General features: G+C 39.2%; 1 protein-coding gene across 9 annotated transcripts in view; it reads left to right on the forward strand.

Annotated features, from left to right (window-relative positions):
- The window catches only part of KIAA1958 (KIAA1958 ortholog), a 245,450-nt gene that overhangs the window by 210,418 nt on the left and 15,326 nt on the right, over window positions 1-19,706 (forward strand). The window contains exons 4-6 of one of the 9 annotated variants that reach the window (XM_060199954.1): window positions 773-2,682; window positions 3,178-3,236; window positions 3,657-3,688. The exons of 2 other annotated variants lie outside the window; for them this stretch is intronic. In XM_060199954.1, coding sequence (XP_060055937.1) covers window positions 773-1,579 — 807 coding nt within the window. In that variant the 3' untranslated portion in view covers window positions 1,580-2,682; window positions 3,178-3,236; window positions 3,657-3,688. Of the gene's footprint in view, window positions 1-772; window positions 3,237-3,656; window positions 5,386-19,706 lie in introns of those variants that run through there. 6 more of the 9 variants (XM_007534757.2, XM_060199953.1, XM_060199956.1 and 3 more) reach the window with 6 other exon arrangements.

Raw genomic sequence — 19,706 nt, forward strand, 5'->3', positions numbered from 1 at the left:
AGGAATCTCTCCTTAAGGCCCTGCCTGTACGTGAGCCACACTCACCTGCAGCTAGATGGTTATTGGAGTGATCCTAGCCTTATCTTGTTGCATTCTCAGGTGATCCTCTTTTCTATTCCTAGTTTATCAGGGAGACAAAAGACAGCCATTGTTACTCCATAGCCATACCTCCAGAAGTCCTGGGTTAATATATATATTTTTTATTTACTTCAGTATTGTTAACATCTGGAGTTGTCAAAGAAATTAGTTCTGAGATAATTTAATACTTGATAAGTTTAACTTAAACTTCTTCAGAGGAAAGTTGAATTTTATGGAAGGGGAAGGAAGGGAATGATTTACTATAAAAGAGAAGAAAGGGCCTTCAGAGAGGAATAATTAAAGTTAGAAGACTAATAATTACTCATTGTGTAGTCTATATATAAATAAATATTTTGTAGATATATTTACACACATGTATTTTTTATTATTTGCAGCCTTTGATAGCCAGTATTTTATTTAAGCATTACAATAATCCTTTGAGAATATATGGGCTAATATATCTGATTTTGCACCTTGAAATAGACTTAAAGAGATTAATTGAAGCTATGGATGGAACCTAAATCTTTCAGCTTGAAGTTCACTGTTCTTTCTGCTATATCATACTAAGGGGTAAATACTTTAAAGGCCAGAAAATGTTCACAGTCCAACCCTGGTGAAAATTAGGAGAAGGAAAGAGGGTTCTGACTATTTGAGTGTTCTCAAGTGTGTAACCTCAGTGTTTGTCTCATTTGAGATCCCTGCAGTGAAGTTGAATGAGCTGCTTGAGAACTTTTATGTCACCGTTAAGAAGAGTGATGGCTCAGACTTCCTGGCCACCTCCCTCCATGCCATTCGACGAGGACTGGACCGTATCCTGAAGAATGCAGGTGTGGGCTTTTCCATCACCAGCAATACCTTCAGCTCTTCCACCAAAAAACTCAAGGAGAAGCTGTGGGTGCTTAGTAAGGCAGGGATGTCAGGTGCCCGTTCTCGCAATATTGTCTACTTCTCCCTTTCAGATGAAGAAGAGATGTGGCAGGCAGGGTGTCTAGGGGATGACAGCCCTATCACACTCCTGTCCACTGTTGTCAAGTACAACAGTCAATACCTGAATATGCGGACACTGCAGGAGCATGCAGATCTGATGTATGGTGACATTGAGCTGCTCAAAGACCCACAAAACCAGCCCTACTTTGCCCGGACAGACAGTGTCAAACGGGAGAGTCGGAGTGGTTCCACTAGAGTATGTCATGGGAAAATCTACCATGAGCATTCCAGGGGACACAAACAGTGCCCTTACTGCCTCCTCTACAAATACATGTATATCCACCGACCACCCACCCAAATGGAGGCCAAGTCCCCCTTCTATCTTACAGCTAGGAAGGAGACTGCAGACATGGGTAGTGTGTGGTATGAGGAGCAGAGGATGGGACTGCGGTCACTTCGGGGAATTGTGCCCAATTTAGCCAAGAAGATCAAGCTGGAAAACTGTGAGAACTTCACCTTCGTCTCATTTACTCAGGTGTCAAGGAGACTGGGTTCTCACAGCTGCTGCCAGTGAATCTTCCCTGGCATTGTCCTGATCTGCCCATTGCGGGGAGCACCTACGTAGCCAAGATCTAGATTCCGAGGCAGCTGGAAATCATTCTGTTCTTTGTCAGTGTGACAGACTGTTTCTTGATAGGTTTTTGTTTTTAAATTGAAAGTATGTGAGTCTGAATAACTAGGATGTTTTATCCAAGTGTGTGTCACCTTTGTTAAATGATAGAATCTAGCACAATGTATAATTTCTACATATACAAGAGTAAGGCAGTTCATTTTATCTAGTGCCTTTTTAGCACAGATTTTTCTCAAGAAAAGAAAACTGTTTAAGTGTTTATTTAAAAAAAAAATCCCAACAGCCTCGTAGCTTTAGAATGTTATGAAGACTGTATACACTTCATTGAATTACACTCACAATTAGGAACTAGACATGGAGAGCAGACCTGTTAACTATTTTCAGGAGAAAATTGCACTTGACACTCCCTTATATTTCGTGATGAATAACTCAGTTCTGCAGAGCAAGCTGCCTTGTTTGATGGAAGATTATGAAGCTGCACTCAGTCACACTGAAAAAGAGATGGGGAGCTTCTCTGACTGCTCTCACCACTGGGAAAAACTTGATCTCTGCATCATTGGAGACAATTTTGCAAAACAAAAAAAGGATTAATGCACCAAAAGGTGTTTGTGAAAACATGGTTTCCATTGAATTTGATAGTTTGTACTATGTGGGGATTTCCGGTAGTGAAACAAAGTAGCTTGGAAAAGTGACCTGTGATCAAAATGTGAAAACCTCCTCAAGCAGAAGTGCCTACATTTTATTTCTCAGCACCATTTGAAAGCTATTTTATTTGTACATTTGTTAGAGGGTTTTTTAAATTGTCATTTCTCTCTCTCCAGTTGTTTTATTAGCATAAAGCACTGGATCTGTAAAACAACCAAGTGTCATTTTCAGGTGTATCCAGGAAAATTCAGCAAATCAAGCCAGAAAGCAACCATATCTCCAAATGTGTTTAGTAAAGGCTTTGAGAATTTTCTGTCAATATAAGACATTTTCAGCCACAGTGAATGTCATTTTTGGTTGGCACCAATGTTTGGGACATGCTGATATGGTCAGCCCACCAGGTAAGCAAACCCAGCATTAGGGATGTAGTTTTAAAGTCACAGCGTGATGATAGATGCAGTCTGAACTCATTTCACTCAGGTAAAATTCAACCTGGTCACATGTTACTAAAACATAAGCAGAATTTTCTTATAACTATCCTAAATAAGTGAAAAAGGAGCCCAAAGAGTTCTGATTAACAATAACAGTAATCATTCCTAGGAGTCTTTATTTTGCATTTGAGGAAAGACAGTACAGCTTTGTACCATTATGCTCCTATATGCTTTCTAATGCAAAATTAAAATTCCAATACTAATTCATTTTGTAGAAGGCCTAAAATCAGTTCTACTTCTGTTTCAGAATAACACCTTGGTATTTGACTAATTACTTTTAAAAATCATCTCATGGTTATTGAAATACGTAATGCTTTCTTTACCAGAGATAACCACTGATGCCTTAAGGTGTACTGTTATTTCCTTTGGAAGTTATTGCACATTTATAATTGTGTTTTTTGCTAGTTGATCTTCCCTGAATGTGGACTAATTCTGGCATGGCTCCACCTATATATAAACAACAGGTAATATTTGTAATCTGTCTTGATTTGAGTTGAATACTGTTTTGTTATGGTTTTCTATTTTAGAGTTTTCACTAAAAAGAGACACAAAATTAGGTACAGTTTTCTCGAGCTTGATAGCACCCAAAGGATTTTGTGGGAGGAATAGATCATTTTGCTTTTCAACTCTGTGCTTAAAAATATAACCTACATGAATTATTGGGCAGAGCCTGCAGCCCAATTAATTGGAACTACCATCTTTATTTTGAAAAAGATTCAAGAAGAAGCTGCCATTAAAAACCACTGAGATCTTTTAGATTTAAACATTTCCAAAAGTAGCAATAACTGATCTAGAGGTTGGAATCTTTATATTGATAGTGGTTTCATCAGCTGAATAAGCATCTCTGCCTCAAAGTTGTTGTTTATCTGTTTGATATATTATAGAATCCCCAGAGTTATGAAATGGATAATTATCAAGAAAAAAATCATGAGATGGAATCTTCATTGATAACAGGTAGACCTATTCAACACCTTCTACACCTGCCCTAAAGTGTACCCTGCTTACTTGCTATCCTCCTCCCCAGAATATAGCACATCTTCCTATTTCTGCCAGATAGAGGGTCAGAAAACTATAAAAGGTTTGGCACAGCATTAGGCAAGTTCTGGTTATCATATAACTCCATGAGGAATGGAAGTTAGGATGAAAACATATGTATCAAATTTTACTTTGTGCCACCCACTGCAGTAGGTACTTTTTCTGTCATGTATTTGTGTATAGATGTCTCTCTGTGTGCACACACACTTTAAATGTATATGTGGAAACACTAGTAAGCCTGCTAAAATAGTAAAGCATATGTCCTCCTATAGGAGGACATACTCATTCTCAGAGGAGGCGATACATGGGACCTAGAGTAGCAAGCTCTATCAATAATTGGTGTTCAGCTAAGGCACTTATTTTGGTCTTTCCAGCCAGCTGTCAACCATACCCATTAAGGGCTCTGTGATGTTCTACTCTTTCTGGTTAAGAATTGAAGTACCGTTGCACTGTATAAGTTTTGGGGTGTATTCTTCAAGATGATTTCCTTCTCATCCTATGCCAGGAAAAAGGAAATCCTAGAAAAGAAAAGGGGAAGATTAAGATTGTTTTCTCCACTTGAACCTTTGGATTTTTTTTAACCCCAAAGTGGGAGTGGATACCAAGTATTCACAGATTCACCTAGGTACGAATAGTTGTTGAGAGGACCTGTGTGGTCCTTTGGGTGATCTCTTCCGCTCAACACCTTCTACACCTGCCCTAAAGTGTACCCTGCTTACCTGGTATCCACCTCCCCAGAATATAGCACATCTTCCTATTTCTGCCAGATAGCAGGTCAGAAAACTATAAAAGGTTTGGACACAGCATTAGGCAAATAGCATGCAATAAATGTTTAACTATTTTAATTATAATTTTTTGTAGTAGTAATATTATTTATCTAGTTTATACTACATTATTTACTTCTTCCATTGTGGAAACTATTTCTTCTCAAAACTATTAAACTTGAAGAGGAAACCAAACCTGATAATCTGGTCACATGTATACCCATGAATTCTACCTCCAACACAAGCAAACTCTAATACCTCAGATATAAGAAAAATAAAGGAAGAACAGAGAAGCCTTAAGAGGCTGTATTAAAAAGCTTTTTCATTGTTCAGTGTGTTTGCATAAGGGAATATTATGTAATTACCTAACCAAAGTTGTGAAAGAAATGTTCATCGTGTGCCATTTTCGAGCTCTGTTGATTCTCCCTGGCTGATAAATAGATTTGAAGAAAAGTGAAATTTTGTTATTTGATTTTTTTAATTCAACCTTTTTAAAATGATAAAATACTATTATATTCTCACCATATTAGTAGACATTCATTAGAGGAATCAGAACAAAGGAATCCTCATGTAGAAGCTGACATCTCTTGCTGGAGTAGAAAGATGACTAATTTCTAAGAGATCCTTCACTAGTACATCAAATCTCAGTTTTAGCTATACAGTTAAATCATTGGAATGGATCAGTTCCAAATTGAATAGTGTTATACTTTTGTAGTTCCTCAAAGTCATATAACTTCTCCACGGTTATGTAGTGAACCTCAACATAGTATTGATTTTATTGCTCAGTGTAAGTTAACACTGCTTTGTTGCTATTTAAATAAAGTAAACAGAATGCTAATTTATTAATTAATGTTCAGATATTATCTTATCATAGTTGTTAATTTGTTACATTTATTAAATCTGAATTGCTAAATATTATTTAACAGCCAGACCTTTTGGCATCAGTAGATGCTAACAATGGAGATCTCAAGAGTTAGCTTATTTTCTCTATGAGTTCCAATTTAGTCTATATTAATGTCCATACATATTTAAAGCTGTTGATAGGGGGTGGGCATAGTATGCCTGGTGGAACACACATTTTACCTTGCACAAGAAACCAGGTTCAAGTCCCTGTTTCCCTCCTGCAGAGAGGAAGCTTCGCAAGTGGTGAAACAGTACTGCAGGTGTCTCTCTTTCTCTCTCCCTCACTGCCTCCCCCTTCTCTCTCAGTGTCTCTATCTAAAATATAAAAAAAATATATATAAAGGGGTCAGGCGGTAGCACAGCGGGTTAAGTACACACGGTGCGAAGCACAAGGACCGGCATAAGGATCTGGGTTCGAGCCCCGGCTCCCCACCTGCATGCAGGTCGCTTTGGTCTGCAGGTGTCTGTCTTTCTCTCCCCCTTTCTGTCTCCCCTCCTCTCTCTATTTCTCTCTATCTTATCTAACAACAACATCAATGGCAACAATAACGACAACAATAAGGGCAACAAAATAGGAAAAAAGGGCCACCAGGAGTAGTGGACTCATGGTGCAGGCACCAAGCCCCAGCGATAACACTGGAAACAAAAAAAAAAAAAAAGAGAGATAAAGCTGTTGACAAATAGGCCTGAACAGAAGAATACACTGAAAGTTTCAAATTTGTATGTATCCTTACAAATTTTTATTTGAAAGTGAAAAACATTTTTTTACCACCATGATTATTGCAGAGACTCATTACTTGCAAAACTCCACCACTCATAGTGGCCTTTTTGGCGGGATGAGGAAAGGAGAGAAAGAGAGAGAAATACCACAGCACCACTCCTTGGCTTGTGAAACTTCCTCCCTGCAGGCACTCCCATGTGATGATGGGGGATTGTCTAACCCAGTCCTCAGGCAAGATAGTATGTAAATGAGACACCTTCCAGCCCGTTGGAGGTGAATTGTTAATGCTCTTTATTGAAAGAAAAACACCTAGCTGTTCAGGTATATTCTTAGGTCAAACAAACCTTTTGTGTATTTTCCCATGAGCAGAGGAAGAGGCTGGTGATGACATGAGGCTCAACTGTTTCTGAGAGAGGAGGAGATCTTGTGGGGTAAACTACCTTACCTCTAGAAGACCCTGTGCATTCTGTATGTATTCTGACATTACAGAATTTTCTAAAAACTCTCTTGAGTGAGAGTACCCTCTTGAGTGTGAGTATCCTCTGGAAAAGCATGCCATTTATGGTGATTTTAGGTACTTAGTTCTTCATTACCCAAGACAATCAGAGAAGTGGCCCCTGTTTACTGGCCAAAGTCTCGTTTCTTTTTTTCAAAAGATTTATCTTCTGAGAAAGAAAGAGACCAGAGTACCACTCTCCTCTGGCATATATGATACTAAGAATCAAACCCAAGACTCACACATGCAAGTTCTGTGCTTTAGTTTCTGAGCCATCTCCCTGACCACTAGACTGACATTTTCATGCTTACGGTATTTTATTTAGTGCAGCTAATATGGGAGTGAATAGATTTAGTTAAGACCAAAAGCATCACTGAGCTATATATTGTAGATATAATTGTATTTCTTTTTTCTTTTCTTTTTTTTTAAGATTTTTTAACTATTTATTTATTCCCTTTTGTTGCCCTTGTTTTATTGTTGTAGTTATTATTGCTGTTGTTATTGATGTCATCGTTGTTGGACAGGACAGAGAGAAATGGAAAGAGGAGGGGAAAACAGAGAGGGGGAGAGAAAGATAGACACCTGCAGACCTGTTTCACCGCTTGTGAAGCAACCCCCCTGCAGGTGGGGAGCCGGGGGCTTGAACCCTTTTTTAAGATTTTATTTATTTATGGGAAAGATAAATAAATAAAAGGAGGAGAGAGAAAGAATCAGGCATTACTCTGGCACATGTGCTGCTGGGGATTGAACGTGGGACCTCATGTTTAAGATTCTGATACTTTATCCACTGAGCCACCTCCCAGACCACATATATTTCTTTCATTACTAGATGGATGCAAATTAATTCCTAATTTTTTTCTGTACTTTTTATAGTACTCTAGGGGCTTAGTACCTGCACAATTCCATTGCTCTCAGCAGACTTTTTTTTAAAAAATCCAATCTAAAATAGAGAGAGGGAGGAGGGAAGACAAAAAAGGAGGTAACAGAGAGAGTGAGAGAGAGAGAGAACAAGATGGGGGGGGAGAGAGAAACTATAGCACCAGACATGCATTGTGGTCTCATGTGATGCTAGGGGCTCAAACCCTGCATAGTGTTCACTCTACGGCATGAGCTATCTCCCTGCCTGTTACAGTTAATATAACTGATTTGACTGATTGTATTTAAATGTAGTTGTTACTGATTTATTCAAATAAAAATTTCTAGAAAGTTGAGGTTGGACTAATGGAGGGGTGCTCTGCTGTGTTTTACTAAGAAATACATGAATGAAGCAGTTGTGCAAGAAAGCAAGTGCTTTCCACCATCCATAATGTTCTACCTGCTTTTGTTATTGGTTTTCTCATATAGTGCCCAGCATCAAATCCAAGACTTCACTTATAGAAAGGGTGTGCTCTACCCACCAAGCTAACTCCCAGACTCCACAGTTTCTATATTTGAAAAAGTATTTAATTTCTCATGCTATATACTCTGTTATAACATTTATCTATTATCTTACTAGTTGATTGGCCACTTGGTATAATTCAGGTATTCCTGAAAAGCCAGATTATTTTCTGTGAATGAGTATGACATTTGTTGTCTACAGTGTACCTTCTGACTTTATGCAATATATAATTTACTATCTTAAAGAGCAGATGGTCATGCCGGTTCTAATAAAAGTCAAATCTTATAAACTGCACTTGGTTTCGGTGCAGTTTATTTTCTTTCCTCTTTCCTCCCTTTTTTTCATTCCCCCTTTCTCCCCCTTCTTTCTTTTTTTTTTTATTTTACAATTGCATCTATTTTGATGTTAGTATCATTGCCTTAGAGGTTCTTAATGGTTGCTTTTTATTTAGGTGTTAAAGTTTATTTATAATCATTAAGCTAAAGCACTCCATAGAATAATGTATTTTGTCAATTTTTTTCTAGTCTTTTTTATCAGGCAATGTTTAGGTTCTGTTTAGGGTCTTAAAATACAGTAAGTTACAGATAACTCCAAGATTACCAAGTCAAATTTCTTCATTTTATTAATAAGAAGTAAAACCCTAGAAAAGTATTAGAGTCCAGTCAGGAGCGCTAAGCAGGAATTAGTAGAGTGAAGACTATAAAATTGGCCTACAACTTATAGCTGAGAAGTTTTCAGTTTTCAAAAATTAACTGAGGTGGTCCAGGAGGTGGTGCAGTGGATAAATCACTAGACTCTAAAGCTAGAGGTCCTGAGTTCAATCCCTGACAGCACATGTACCACAGTGATGTCTGGTTATTTCTCTCTGTGTTTTAATCTATCTCATTAATAAATAAATAAAACCTTAAAAAAAGAAATTTAAAAAATTACTTGAGGGCTGGAGAGATAGCTCACTCAGTAGAGGGCACATTTTACCATGCCCAGGCATCTACTCTCCCTACCTCATCTTCAGTCCAAATCTCAAATCCTAAAATGTAAGATGTTAGAAAGCAGAGAGGATCTATTAGAAACAAGGTTTGTCCCCAGAAAAATGTCCATTATATAATGGCAGAAGAAATAGGAAGCATAATATGCAGTTACTGTAACTTTTCATATGCACTGTTTGATTCAGAGATTCAGAAAACCAAGCCATGCAAAGGCAACAATGCCACTTGCATATAAAAATGTTCAATGTAAAATAAAACTTAGAGGTATTCTCATTTCATTATTCTCATCCACCTTTATGCTTTATGTAAAAAATTAAAAAAAAAAAGATTAGGAGGCCAGGCTGTGGCACACCTTGTTGAGTGCACATGTTAGGGTGCACCAGGACCAAGCCATTCCATACCTGAGGGGAGATACTTCACGGGCACTGAAGCAGGTCTGCAGGTGACTGTTTTGCTCTCTCCTTCTCTATTTCTCCCTCCCCTTTCAATATCTCTCTGTCCTGTCAAATAAAATAGAAAAATAAATAAATGAAAGGGAAAAAATGGCTGCCTGAATGACGGTAGATGTAAAGTGCCTGCACAGAGCCACAGCGAAGTCCTGGTGATAAATAAATAAATAAATGGTTAAAAAAAAAAAAAAACACCATGCAATTGTCTATTTAACCAAATGCAAAATCTGGATCTGGGAAGAAAAGATCACATTTATGAATTAGTACAGAAAAAAAAGGGAGGGGCATGTAAAAATGTTATTTGAACCAAGGAAAAGGAATAACTTCAGAACACTTGAAGTTGTGCTCTAGGGACCAGGAGATAACTTAGTCTGTAGGTGCACAAGACCCTAGTTTGACCCCTGGCTCAACATAGGAACACTATGGGTGAGACTGGGAGAACTTCAAGGATGGCCTATCTCTCCCTCACTTCTCTCTCAGATAAAGAATATTTTGAAAAAGTGGGATAATTCACAAGCAAGGCCCCAGAACCCTACAATAGTCTGTTGTAGAATAGCAAGAGATTTGTCATAATTAAAAAGTATGGAAGAATTGCTCCTCTATTAGAAACTGTTTAAAAGTGAATTGTTTCAGAGAAGAAGGCAATAGAATAAAATGAAGAAGAGGGTGGGAAGAGGGATTTCAAAAAAGATTAAAATACAATAGCAGATTAAAATCCAATTAGAAACAGAAAATCAACACTGTAAAAGGAAAACAAGATTTTTTTCTTCCTAATATTCTTTCAGAATAAATGAGATGGAAATAATGGGTAAAACAATGGATTTAGAAGATAAAACATTAGTTAACATCTGATATTTTTTTTGGGGGGGAACAGACTGTAAGAAAATCTCGGGACCAGGCAGTGGCACATTGAGTTAAGTGCACATATGAACAAGCACAAGAACCTTGGTTCAAGACCCAGCTCCCCAGTTGCAGAGGGTGCGTGTCATGAGTGGTGATTGCAAGTGCCTATCTATCTATCTACCTATCTATCTATCTATCATCTATCATCTATCTATCTATATTTATCATCTATCTGTCATCTATCTACCTACCTATCTACCTATCTAATTTATCATCTGTATCTCCCTGTCATCTCTCAATTTTTTTCTGTCCTATCGAATAAAAAAGTTAGAAAGGGTAGGGGAGGGGACAGATGGTAGCACACCGGGTTAAGTGCACATAGTGCAAAGTGCAGGGACCAGAGCAGGGATCTTGCTTAGAGCTCCAGGCTCTCCACCTTCGGGGGGGGGGGGGTCACTTCACAAGTGGTGAAGCAGGTCTGCAGGTGTCTTTCCCCCTCTGTCTTTCCCTCCTCTCTCAATTTCTCTCTGTCTTATCCAGCAGCAGCAGCAACAATAACAGCAGCAGCAACAAGGGGAGCAAAGATGGCTGCCAGGAGCAGTGTAATCATGGTTCTAGCACCTAGCCCCACTGATAACCCTGGACCTAAAGGCAAAAAAAAGGGGGGGGAGGAAAAATGGCCAGCGTTAGCAGTGAATCATAGTGCAGCAATAAGCCTGGTGGCAATTTAAAAAAATGAATTAATGAAATCTCTTCTGAACAGAATGAGAATCTGTGTATATAGATCAGAAGAACTCGTATTTCAGTCCAAAAGAAAAAACATACAGAAGGAAAGAGATTTATACCTAGGCATCTCCTAGAAAAAATATCTTTATTATTACTATTAACTTGATTTATTGGATAAAGACAGTCAGAAATCAAGAAGGAATTGGGTGATAGAGAAGGAGAGAGACAAAGACAGAGAGACACCTGTAACCCTCCTTCACTACTCTCTCACAAAGCTTTCCCTCTCCAGGTGGGGACCAGGCACTCAAACCTGGGTCTTTGGGCATTGTAATGTGCACTCAACCACATTCACCATCACCTGGCCAGCCCCACAAAAAATGTCTTTCTTTACTAGAGATAATGAAAAATCCTACATGCATCCAATCAGAAAGAGAACATTTAATCTGTAGACTTGTGCTACAGGCACTATTCAAGAAGCTGCTGCACATAATGTGTCCATGGGATCTTGGGGTTCAAACCTGGATCCTCATGCATGGTAAAATACGCACTCTACCACTTGAACAGTCATCTTGCCCCATGGCTATAGGATTTTATACAGGTTTGAACTGAGGTGGTCTTGCTCATGTGAAATACCACTGAATAATTTCCATTCCCTTTTAAAAAATATTTATGTATTTATTTATTTATTTCTGACATAACAGAAATTAAGAAGGAAGAGGAGTTAGAGAGGAGCGAGAAAGAGAGAAGCACCTGCAGCACTGCTTCACTGTTTCTGAAACTACTCCCATCCCACAGATGGGAATCCAGGGCTTGAACCTGACTCCTTCTGTGTGGTAATGTGTGTGCTCAACCAGATGCACCACCACTTCAACTCTCCATGCCACCCTTTTTAAAAAAAAAAAAAAAAAAAACAACTAAATACTTAGAGAAGTTGAGAAAGAGGGAGAGAGAGAAAGAGAGAGAGAAAGACAAAAATATCATATTACCATCTATGGAATCCCCTAATCCCTGCTCTTGGTGCTCCTATGTGGTGCTAAGGATTGAACCCAGGACTTCTTGCACAGTAAAACATATGGTCTACCATGCTGAACTAGCACCGCCAGAGAGAGAGACTCTGGAACACGTGGCTGAGCGGGAAGGCAATGCAATTTTTTTATTGATCAGAGAAAAATGCCTTTATACCTTCTGAAGTGGAAGTGGCAGGTCGGAAGAGGAAATGGGTAGGAGAGGGGTGGAGAGAAGAAAAAGAGCGAGAAGATAGCAAGCTTCCATCTAACCAGTGGGGATTAAACCAATGCCCTGTAGGCAGGGTAGGTCTCCAGCTGTTGAAGGTTCTAACCAGTGGGGATTAAACCAATACCCTGCAGGCAGGGCAGGTCTCAGGCAAAACAGTGATTATGTAATGGGACCACAGCATCAAGCAATGCAAGGGAACCTGGCAAGATGACCAACATGGACAGAAACAGAAGGGGTCTTTAGAAGCAGAATTAGCCAAAGGAGAAATGATGACCAATACCACCAGCTAAGCTATCGCTTGGCCTGAGCATGTTTTACATGAGAAAATAGGGAAAGATATTTTCAGTTATGCCAGGCATTCAAGAAATAAACCATCTAAATGCTATCCTTCTAATAAAATTGTACTGTAACCTACAAAACTTTATATATATATATGTATATATATATATATTATATACATTGTGTTCAATATAATTTCAAGGAACTCTGAGACATTAAACATAAGCTCATTACACCATAGAAGGATATGTATGCTTTTAAACAGACTATATAACCATAAGCCATGTATGTAAAAGTGCTCAGTACTAATGTAAATAAACAGGCCAAGAAAATAGACATAAAAAGTAATTGTAGCACCGCATTTTGTTTGTTCTGTTTTATCACTGAAGTAATACATGATAATTATAGTAATAAATAAAAATTCAGGTACATTTCTTACTAATTAAATTGCTCTGAATTTTTCCCACCACCCCAACCCATATTTTAAAACATGATCTAGAAATAGTTCATAGCTAGCAAATGTTAAAAGAGAAGAGAGCCCCACACTTATTTTAGGGTCTGGTAATAAAGACTGGAGTATGCTAGCTCCATCCCAGGTGCTTCTGCATTCTTCTCCAACTCAAAAATAACAAAAACAAAATTAGAAAATGACAGAATGTAGATCTGCGTTTGAAAGCAACTAGGAAATGAAACCAATATTCAGATACAAATACGAGAAAAGTTGGATTTCAACATCAGGAAGCTGGCCTGAAGTGGCAAGGTACTTTGTTTAGCTGAACTTGAAACTTTATGGAACCTTATTTCAGTGCAGATATTAAGAGACTGAAACCTGTTTTTTTTTTTTATTTATAAAAAGAAAACATTGACAAAACCATAGGATAAGAGGGGTACAACTCCACAAAATTCCTACCATCAGAACTCCGCATATCATCCCCTCCAAGGATAGTTTTTCTATTCTTTATCCCTCTGGAAGTATGGACCCAGGGTCATTATGAGATGCAGAAAGTGGAAGGCCTGGCTTCTATAATTGCTTCCCCAAGGAACATGGGTGGATCCATACTCCCAGCCTGCCTTTCTCTTTCCCTAGTGGGGTGGGGCTCTGGGGAAGCAGGACTCCAGACACATTGGTGGGGTTGTCTGTCCAGGGAAGTCTGGTTGGCATCATGGTAGCATCTGGAACCTGGTGACTGAAAAGAGAGTTAACATATAAAGCCAAACAAGTTGTTGACTAATCATGAACCTAAAGGCTGGAATAGTGCAGATGAAGAGTTGGGGGGGGTCTCCCTTTAGTACATAGCTAGTAGGCCTATTTTAGTTATATTCCAAAGGGCCTGTGACTATACTAATTTTTTTTTGTTTTGTTTTGTTTTGTTTTGTTTTTTCCCCTGAGCCTGAAAGCTGATATGCCAGTGAATCCAAGTTATTGTCTGAGGAGATGGTGTCATGGCTGGAAAAAGTACCAGAAAGCTGGATCAGGGAAGAAAGTAGCTCCCAAATATGGGAAAGGTGTATAAATATTGTTGACTGTAAACCCCATTGATTTGATCTGATCTGGAGCCCATATTCAGCTTAAGAGCCTATATGACCTCTGCATTCCTGTATATTTGAACTCGCATTCTGTGATCATGAGTAGGAACATTCCAAGCTGCCCCGACTGCAGAAACCATCTTCCTCGGGTGGAGTATGTTGTCCATCCTCCCTTTGGTGGATGGAACGTTCTCTGCCATTCTTGATCCAAGTTGAGGGCAAGGTCCTATGGGGGCCCACAAAGGGGTCTATTGTGTTGTTTTGTTCCTGATAGAGATGACTGGTAACAATGCAGAGAGGGATTTATTCGAGGTCTAGGCCCATCATGTCTGTCTGGGAAGCTCAGGACTTCCTGAATAGGTCCCCAACTGATGGTGTGGCCTGATAGTGACTAAAGAGTCATCCTTAAAGTATGCCAATCTCTTGTCCTTATTCAGCTTTTGCAGTCCTTGCTTTGATAAGGTTAGCTTTGGAGTGAATGAGGGAAGTGTAATAGGAAGTAGGTGAGGATGGTATCTAAGTAGACACTATTTCATTATGAACTTGATACTGACTCACTGCAGACTATTGTGTACTTTTGCTTTCAGGTATATATTTTGCCCTAATTTATGGGTACATGTGAACATATGCTCTATCTCATGGGACTTGGTCTATATCTAGGTTTTGGGGCTTTGTTAGGAAATGAGCCACCTGGAATGGAATTAGAGAATTCTATGAAAGGGAAGGTCTCAACCTAGCAATGAGGGTGAAGGGTTGACATTCCAAGACTAACGTCTCTGGACACAGTCTGAAGTGAAGCATGCTGAGGTGGTAGTCATTGCATTGATTCAGTTGGGATCGGCAGATACAATATCATTTGGTATGAAATAAGAGAAGCATGCAGGAAAGTGAGCTCCACCCTAGAGGTTCCACGACTGGGGGAAATATAGACTCTAAAGAGGAAGAGGGAAGTTCCTGCTGTTTAGGGTTTAAGAAGGCAATAGATATAGTTATTGCTATAATCATATTATTTGGCAATTCGGTTAACTTTGAAAAATCCCTTTAAGATTTACTGTATCATATATTACCATAATTTATGTCCTTTGACATTATTTGTATATAGCTGTGCCATGGTTGCTTCTGTTCTCCCTGGTCTAAGCTTTTTTTTTTAATTTTTAAAAAATATTTACTTATTCCCTTCTGTTGCCCTTGTTGTTTTATTGTTGTAGTTATTATTGTTGTTGTTACTGATCTTGTCATTGTTGGATAGGACAGAAAGAAAGAGAAATGGAGAGAGGAAGGGAAGACAGAGGGGGATAGAAAGACACCTGGGAGTCGGGCGGTAGCGCAGCGGGTTAAGGGCAAGTGGCACAAAGCAAAGGACCAGGGGAAGGATCCTGGTTCGAGCCCCCGGCTCCCCACCCGCAGTGGAGTTGCTTCACAAGTGGTGAAGCAGGTCTGCAAGTGTCTATCTATCTCCCTCTCTGTCTTCCCCTCCTCTCTCCATTTCTCTCTGTTATGTCCAACAACAACAACAATAAAACAACAAGGGCAACAAAAGGGATTAAATAAATAAATGTTTAAAAAAGAAAAGATAGACGCCTGCAGACCTGCTTCACTGCCTGTGAAGCAACTCCACTGCGGTGGGAAGTGACTCCCCTGCAGGTGGGAAGCCAGGGGCTCGGATCGGTATCCTTCTTCCCCTGTTCCTTACGCTTTGTGCCACATATGCTTAACGCTCTGTGCTACCACCTGACTCCCTGTTCAAGTTTTAAGAGATTCAACATATCAAAAACTCAGCCTATGGTCTGTGCATTAAAAAGTTTGAGACATTCAATCAATTTTTCCCCTCTCATATTAAATAGTGATTTATAGGACTACAAATTAATAGGAGTGTACATAAACACCGCTCCCACCACCAAAAAGACTGTGTCCCATTCCATCCCTCCCACATACACCCCCAGCGAAGGTGAACTTCTACCCTTGCCCTCAACCCAGAGATTTTTACTTTGGTGCCCTACTCCAAATTAAGTCAAAACCTGCTTTGAGTTTACCTTTTTGTTGTTCTTTCTCAACTTCTGTTTATGAGTGGGATCATTCCATACTCTTCTTTGTCTTTCTGAGTTAGCTCAGTTAACATAGTTCATTCTAGCTCCATCCAAGATGGGTCAGAGAAGGTGGGTTCATTGTTCTTCACAGCTGTGTAGTAAAACCTGTATTATAATTATTTAATTCTTTCTGGAGTCCATAGTATCAGCTTTAGAACTAAATAAGATTGTTTTGTTTGTTTTCCATGTGTTTGCACTGGAAGGATTTGAATACACAAAAGAATGTCAATTATCATTGACCTTAATGCTCAGTTCTTCCTGGCAGTGTAAAGGTGTCTTGCCAATTTAAACTTTAAATTGAACTGGCAACACTGCCAGCACATTTGTTTTCAATTTAGCAACAGAATAGTTAATGGTTTGATTAGATTTTCATTCTGAAGCACAGCAACCTCTTTCAGATGGAGAAAATTTCTTCTGCATTGGTTCCAAGTACAATCTTTCCCAGGGTCTCCTCTTGCTTGCTGGAATTTATGAAAGTCTGTTCACTTTAACTATTAATACTTAAATAAAAAACACAATGCTTTTGTGCAACGGACCGCTCAGGCGGAGGAGCAGCAGGAAGGATCAGGGAACTCCAAAGGTGACCACCAGGGTGGGTCAGGAGGAGAACAGAATACAACACACTGTTGGAGGGTGAATCTGAACTCAAGTTTTATTTAGCAAGTGAGAGTTTATATATCCTTCAGCCTTACATAAACAATATCTGGAACAAAGCTCATTTCTTGATTAGATGGCCTTGCAGTTTTACACAGTAATGTCGTACTTCATGGGGTGATGCATTTCTGAGTAATAGGCTTAGCAGATAGTATTTTATGTAGAGTTTTAACATATTTCATAAGAGGAGGTGAGTAAGTATTATTAAGAATTTTTTCTAAAACTTTATGTATTTGATGACCCATAACTTTGTCCACCTCATTTCCTGTTCATCTGTATCTAATCTGGGAACAGGGGCTGTTTGTCCCTGATTACACAGCATCATTACCATGTACATAATGAAAACAATAATCAGAGTTTTCAATTTAGATCCGCTCAGGATGCCAAGACCCACTCCCAGAATTCTTCTTCCCTGAAGAGAGTTTTCTAGGGTGCTGACCCTGTCAGACCCATCATTCTGGAGTTGAGCGGGGCGTGGCACTTTTGTTTAAAATGCTAATGTGTCTTATGTGGCACTGTATTCCAAATGATAACAAAACTATGTCCTAATGTTCTGGCTGTTCTGGATCTACATTTTATTTAATGTAGAGGAGGATATTCATTTCTTAAAGTTGGGAACATTCTGGATGATACAGCAAATAGTACCTTCACTGAGTTTACTCCTACTGCTTCAACTTTTACTTTCTTCTTCTCTTCATGACAACTGCACACGTACACATATACGTGTGTATGTGGGAGCACATGAGTGGTGTGTGTTTTCTGTCAGAGTCAGAGTAGGAAGGGATTTACTTGTTCATCTCTCTAGTTAATAGTCTAGTCAGGTTGGTTAATTTACAAGGTTCTGGGTTTTTGTTTGATTTATATACTTGAAGCTTGACTGTTCAATTCAGATTTTTGAAAATAAAGAAATATGTATATTTTGTCTGTTTTATTAAAGCAACCTAGTTATTTTAATTTAAATAGCAGTGTTATGGTTTCTGGGTATTATAATTATTACTACATCATATTCCTGGAAACAGTGCTTTCCTTTTTAATTTCACAATATCTGTGTTTGTCATGGTCTGCTTCTGAGCTAGTATTCTGGAAAAAAGTGTTGACCAATTTATTCTCCCTCTGGTTCTCTGACTGCATTTCTTAATTGGGTAAACTGAGAACCTGTTGAAAATCTCTTATGGTGATTGCATATTGACCATTGCATACATTGTTCTAAGTGTGTTTCTGCTCATTAAGAAATTATTTCTGGCTTTTGAAGAGTACACTTTTTAATGCAATGCAAAGGAATTAAACAGGGTCTTTGCATACATGTGCCACACTGCTAAACTGCCACCCTGTTTGAGTATTTTAATTCTGTATATTTATAAAAAGGAAATATTGACAAAACCATAGGATAAGAGGGGTACAACTTCACACAATTCCCATCACCAAAACTCTGTATCCCATATCATCCCCTGATAGTTTTCCTGTTCTTTATCCCTCTGGGCCTATGGGCCCAAGGTCATTGTGGGATGCAGAAGGTGGAAGGTCTGGTTTCTGTAATTGTTTCTCCGCTGAACATGGCCATTGACAGATTGATCCATATTCCCAGCCTGTCTCTCTCTTTCTCTAGTGGGGAAGGACTCTAGGGAAGCAGAGCTCCAGGACACATTGGTGGGAAGTCTGGCTGGCATCATGCTAGAATATGGAACCTGGTGGTTGACAAGAGAGTTAACATACAAAGCCAAACAAATTGTTGATCAGTCATGAACCTAAGGGCTAGAATAGTGCAGATGAAGAGTTGGGGGGTTCTCCATTTTGTAGATAGCTAGTAGGTATATTTTAGTTAAATTCCAAAGGGCCTGTGGCTATACTAGTTTTTTTCCTTTTTCTTTTTTCCCCTGAGCCTGAAATCTGATATGCCAGTGGATCCAAGTTATTGTCTGGGGAGATGGTGTCATGGCTGGAAAATGGACCAGAAAGCTGGGTAAGGGAAGAGAGTAGCCCCCTAATATGGGAAATGGGTATAAATATTGTTGACTATGAACCCCATCAATTTGATGTGATCTGGGGCCCATATTCAGCTGAGGATCCTATGTGACCTCTGCATCCCTCTAGATCTGAGCTCACATTTTGTGGTCATGAATAGGAACATTCCAAGCTGCCCCAATATCAACCTATCTTCCTCAGGTATACCATAGAGTATGTTGTCCATCCTCCCTTCAGAGAATGGAACATTCTCTACCATTGTTGATCCAGGTTGAGGGCAAGGTCCTATGGGGGCCCACAAAGGGGTCTATTGTGTTGTTTTGTTCCTGATAGAGATGACTGGTAACAATGCAGAGAGGGATTTATTCGAGGTCTAGGCCCATCATGTCTGTTTGGGAAGCTCAGGACTCCCCAATTAGGGCCCCAGCTGATGGGGTGGCCTGATAGTGACTAAAGAGTCATCCTTAAAGTATGCCAATCTCTTGTCCTTATTCAGCTTTTGCAGTCCTTGCTTTGATAAGGTTAGCTTTGGAGTGAATGAGGGAAGTGTAATAGGAAGTAGGTGAGGATGGTATCTAAGTAGACACTATTTCATTATGAACTTGATACTGACTCACTGCAGACTATTGTGTACTTTTGCTTTCAGGTATATATTTTGCCTTAATTTATGGGTACATGTGAATATATGCTCTATTTTATGGGACCTGGTCTATATTTAGGTTTTGGGACTTTTGTTTGGAAGTGAACCTCCTGGAATGGAACTAGAGAATACCATGAAAGGAAAGGTCATACCTGAGTAATGAGGGTGAAGGGTTGGCGTTCCATGCCTGATGTCTCTGGACATAGTCTGAAGTGAAGCATGCTGAGGTGGTACTCGCTGCATTGATT

Source organism: Erinaceus europaeus, chromosome 10 (assembly GCF_950295315.1).
Source record: "Erinaceus europaeus chromosome 10, mEriEur2.1, whole genome shotgun sequence".
NCBI classification, from domain to species: Eukaryota; Metazoa; Chordata; class Mammalia; order Eulipotyphla; family Erinaceidae; genus Erinaceus; species Erinaceus europaeus.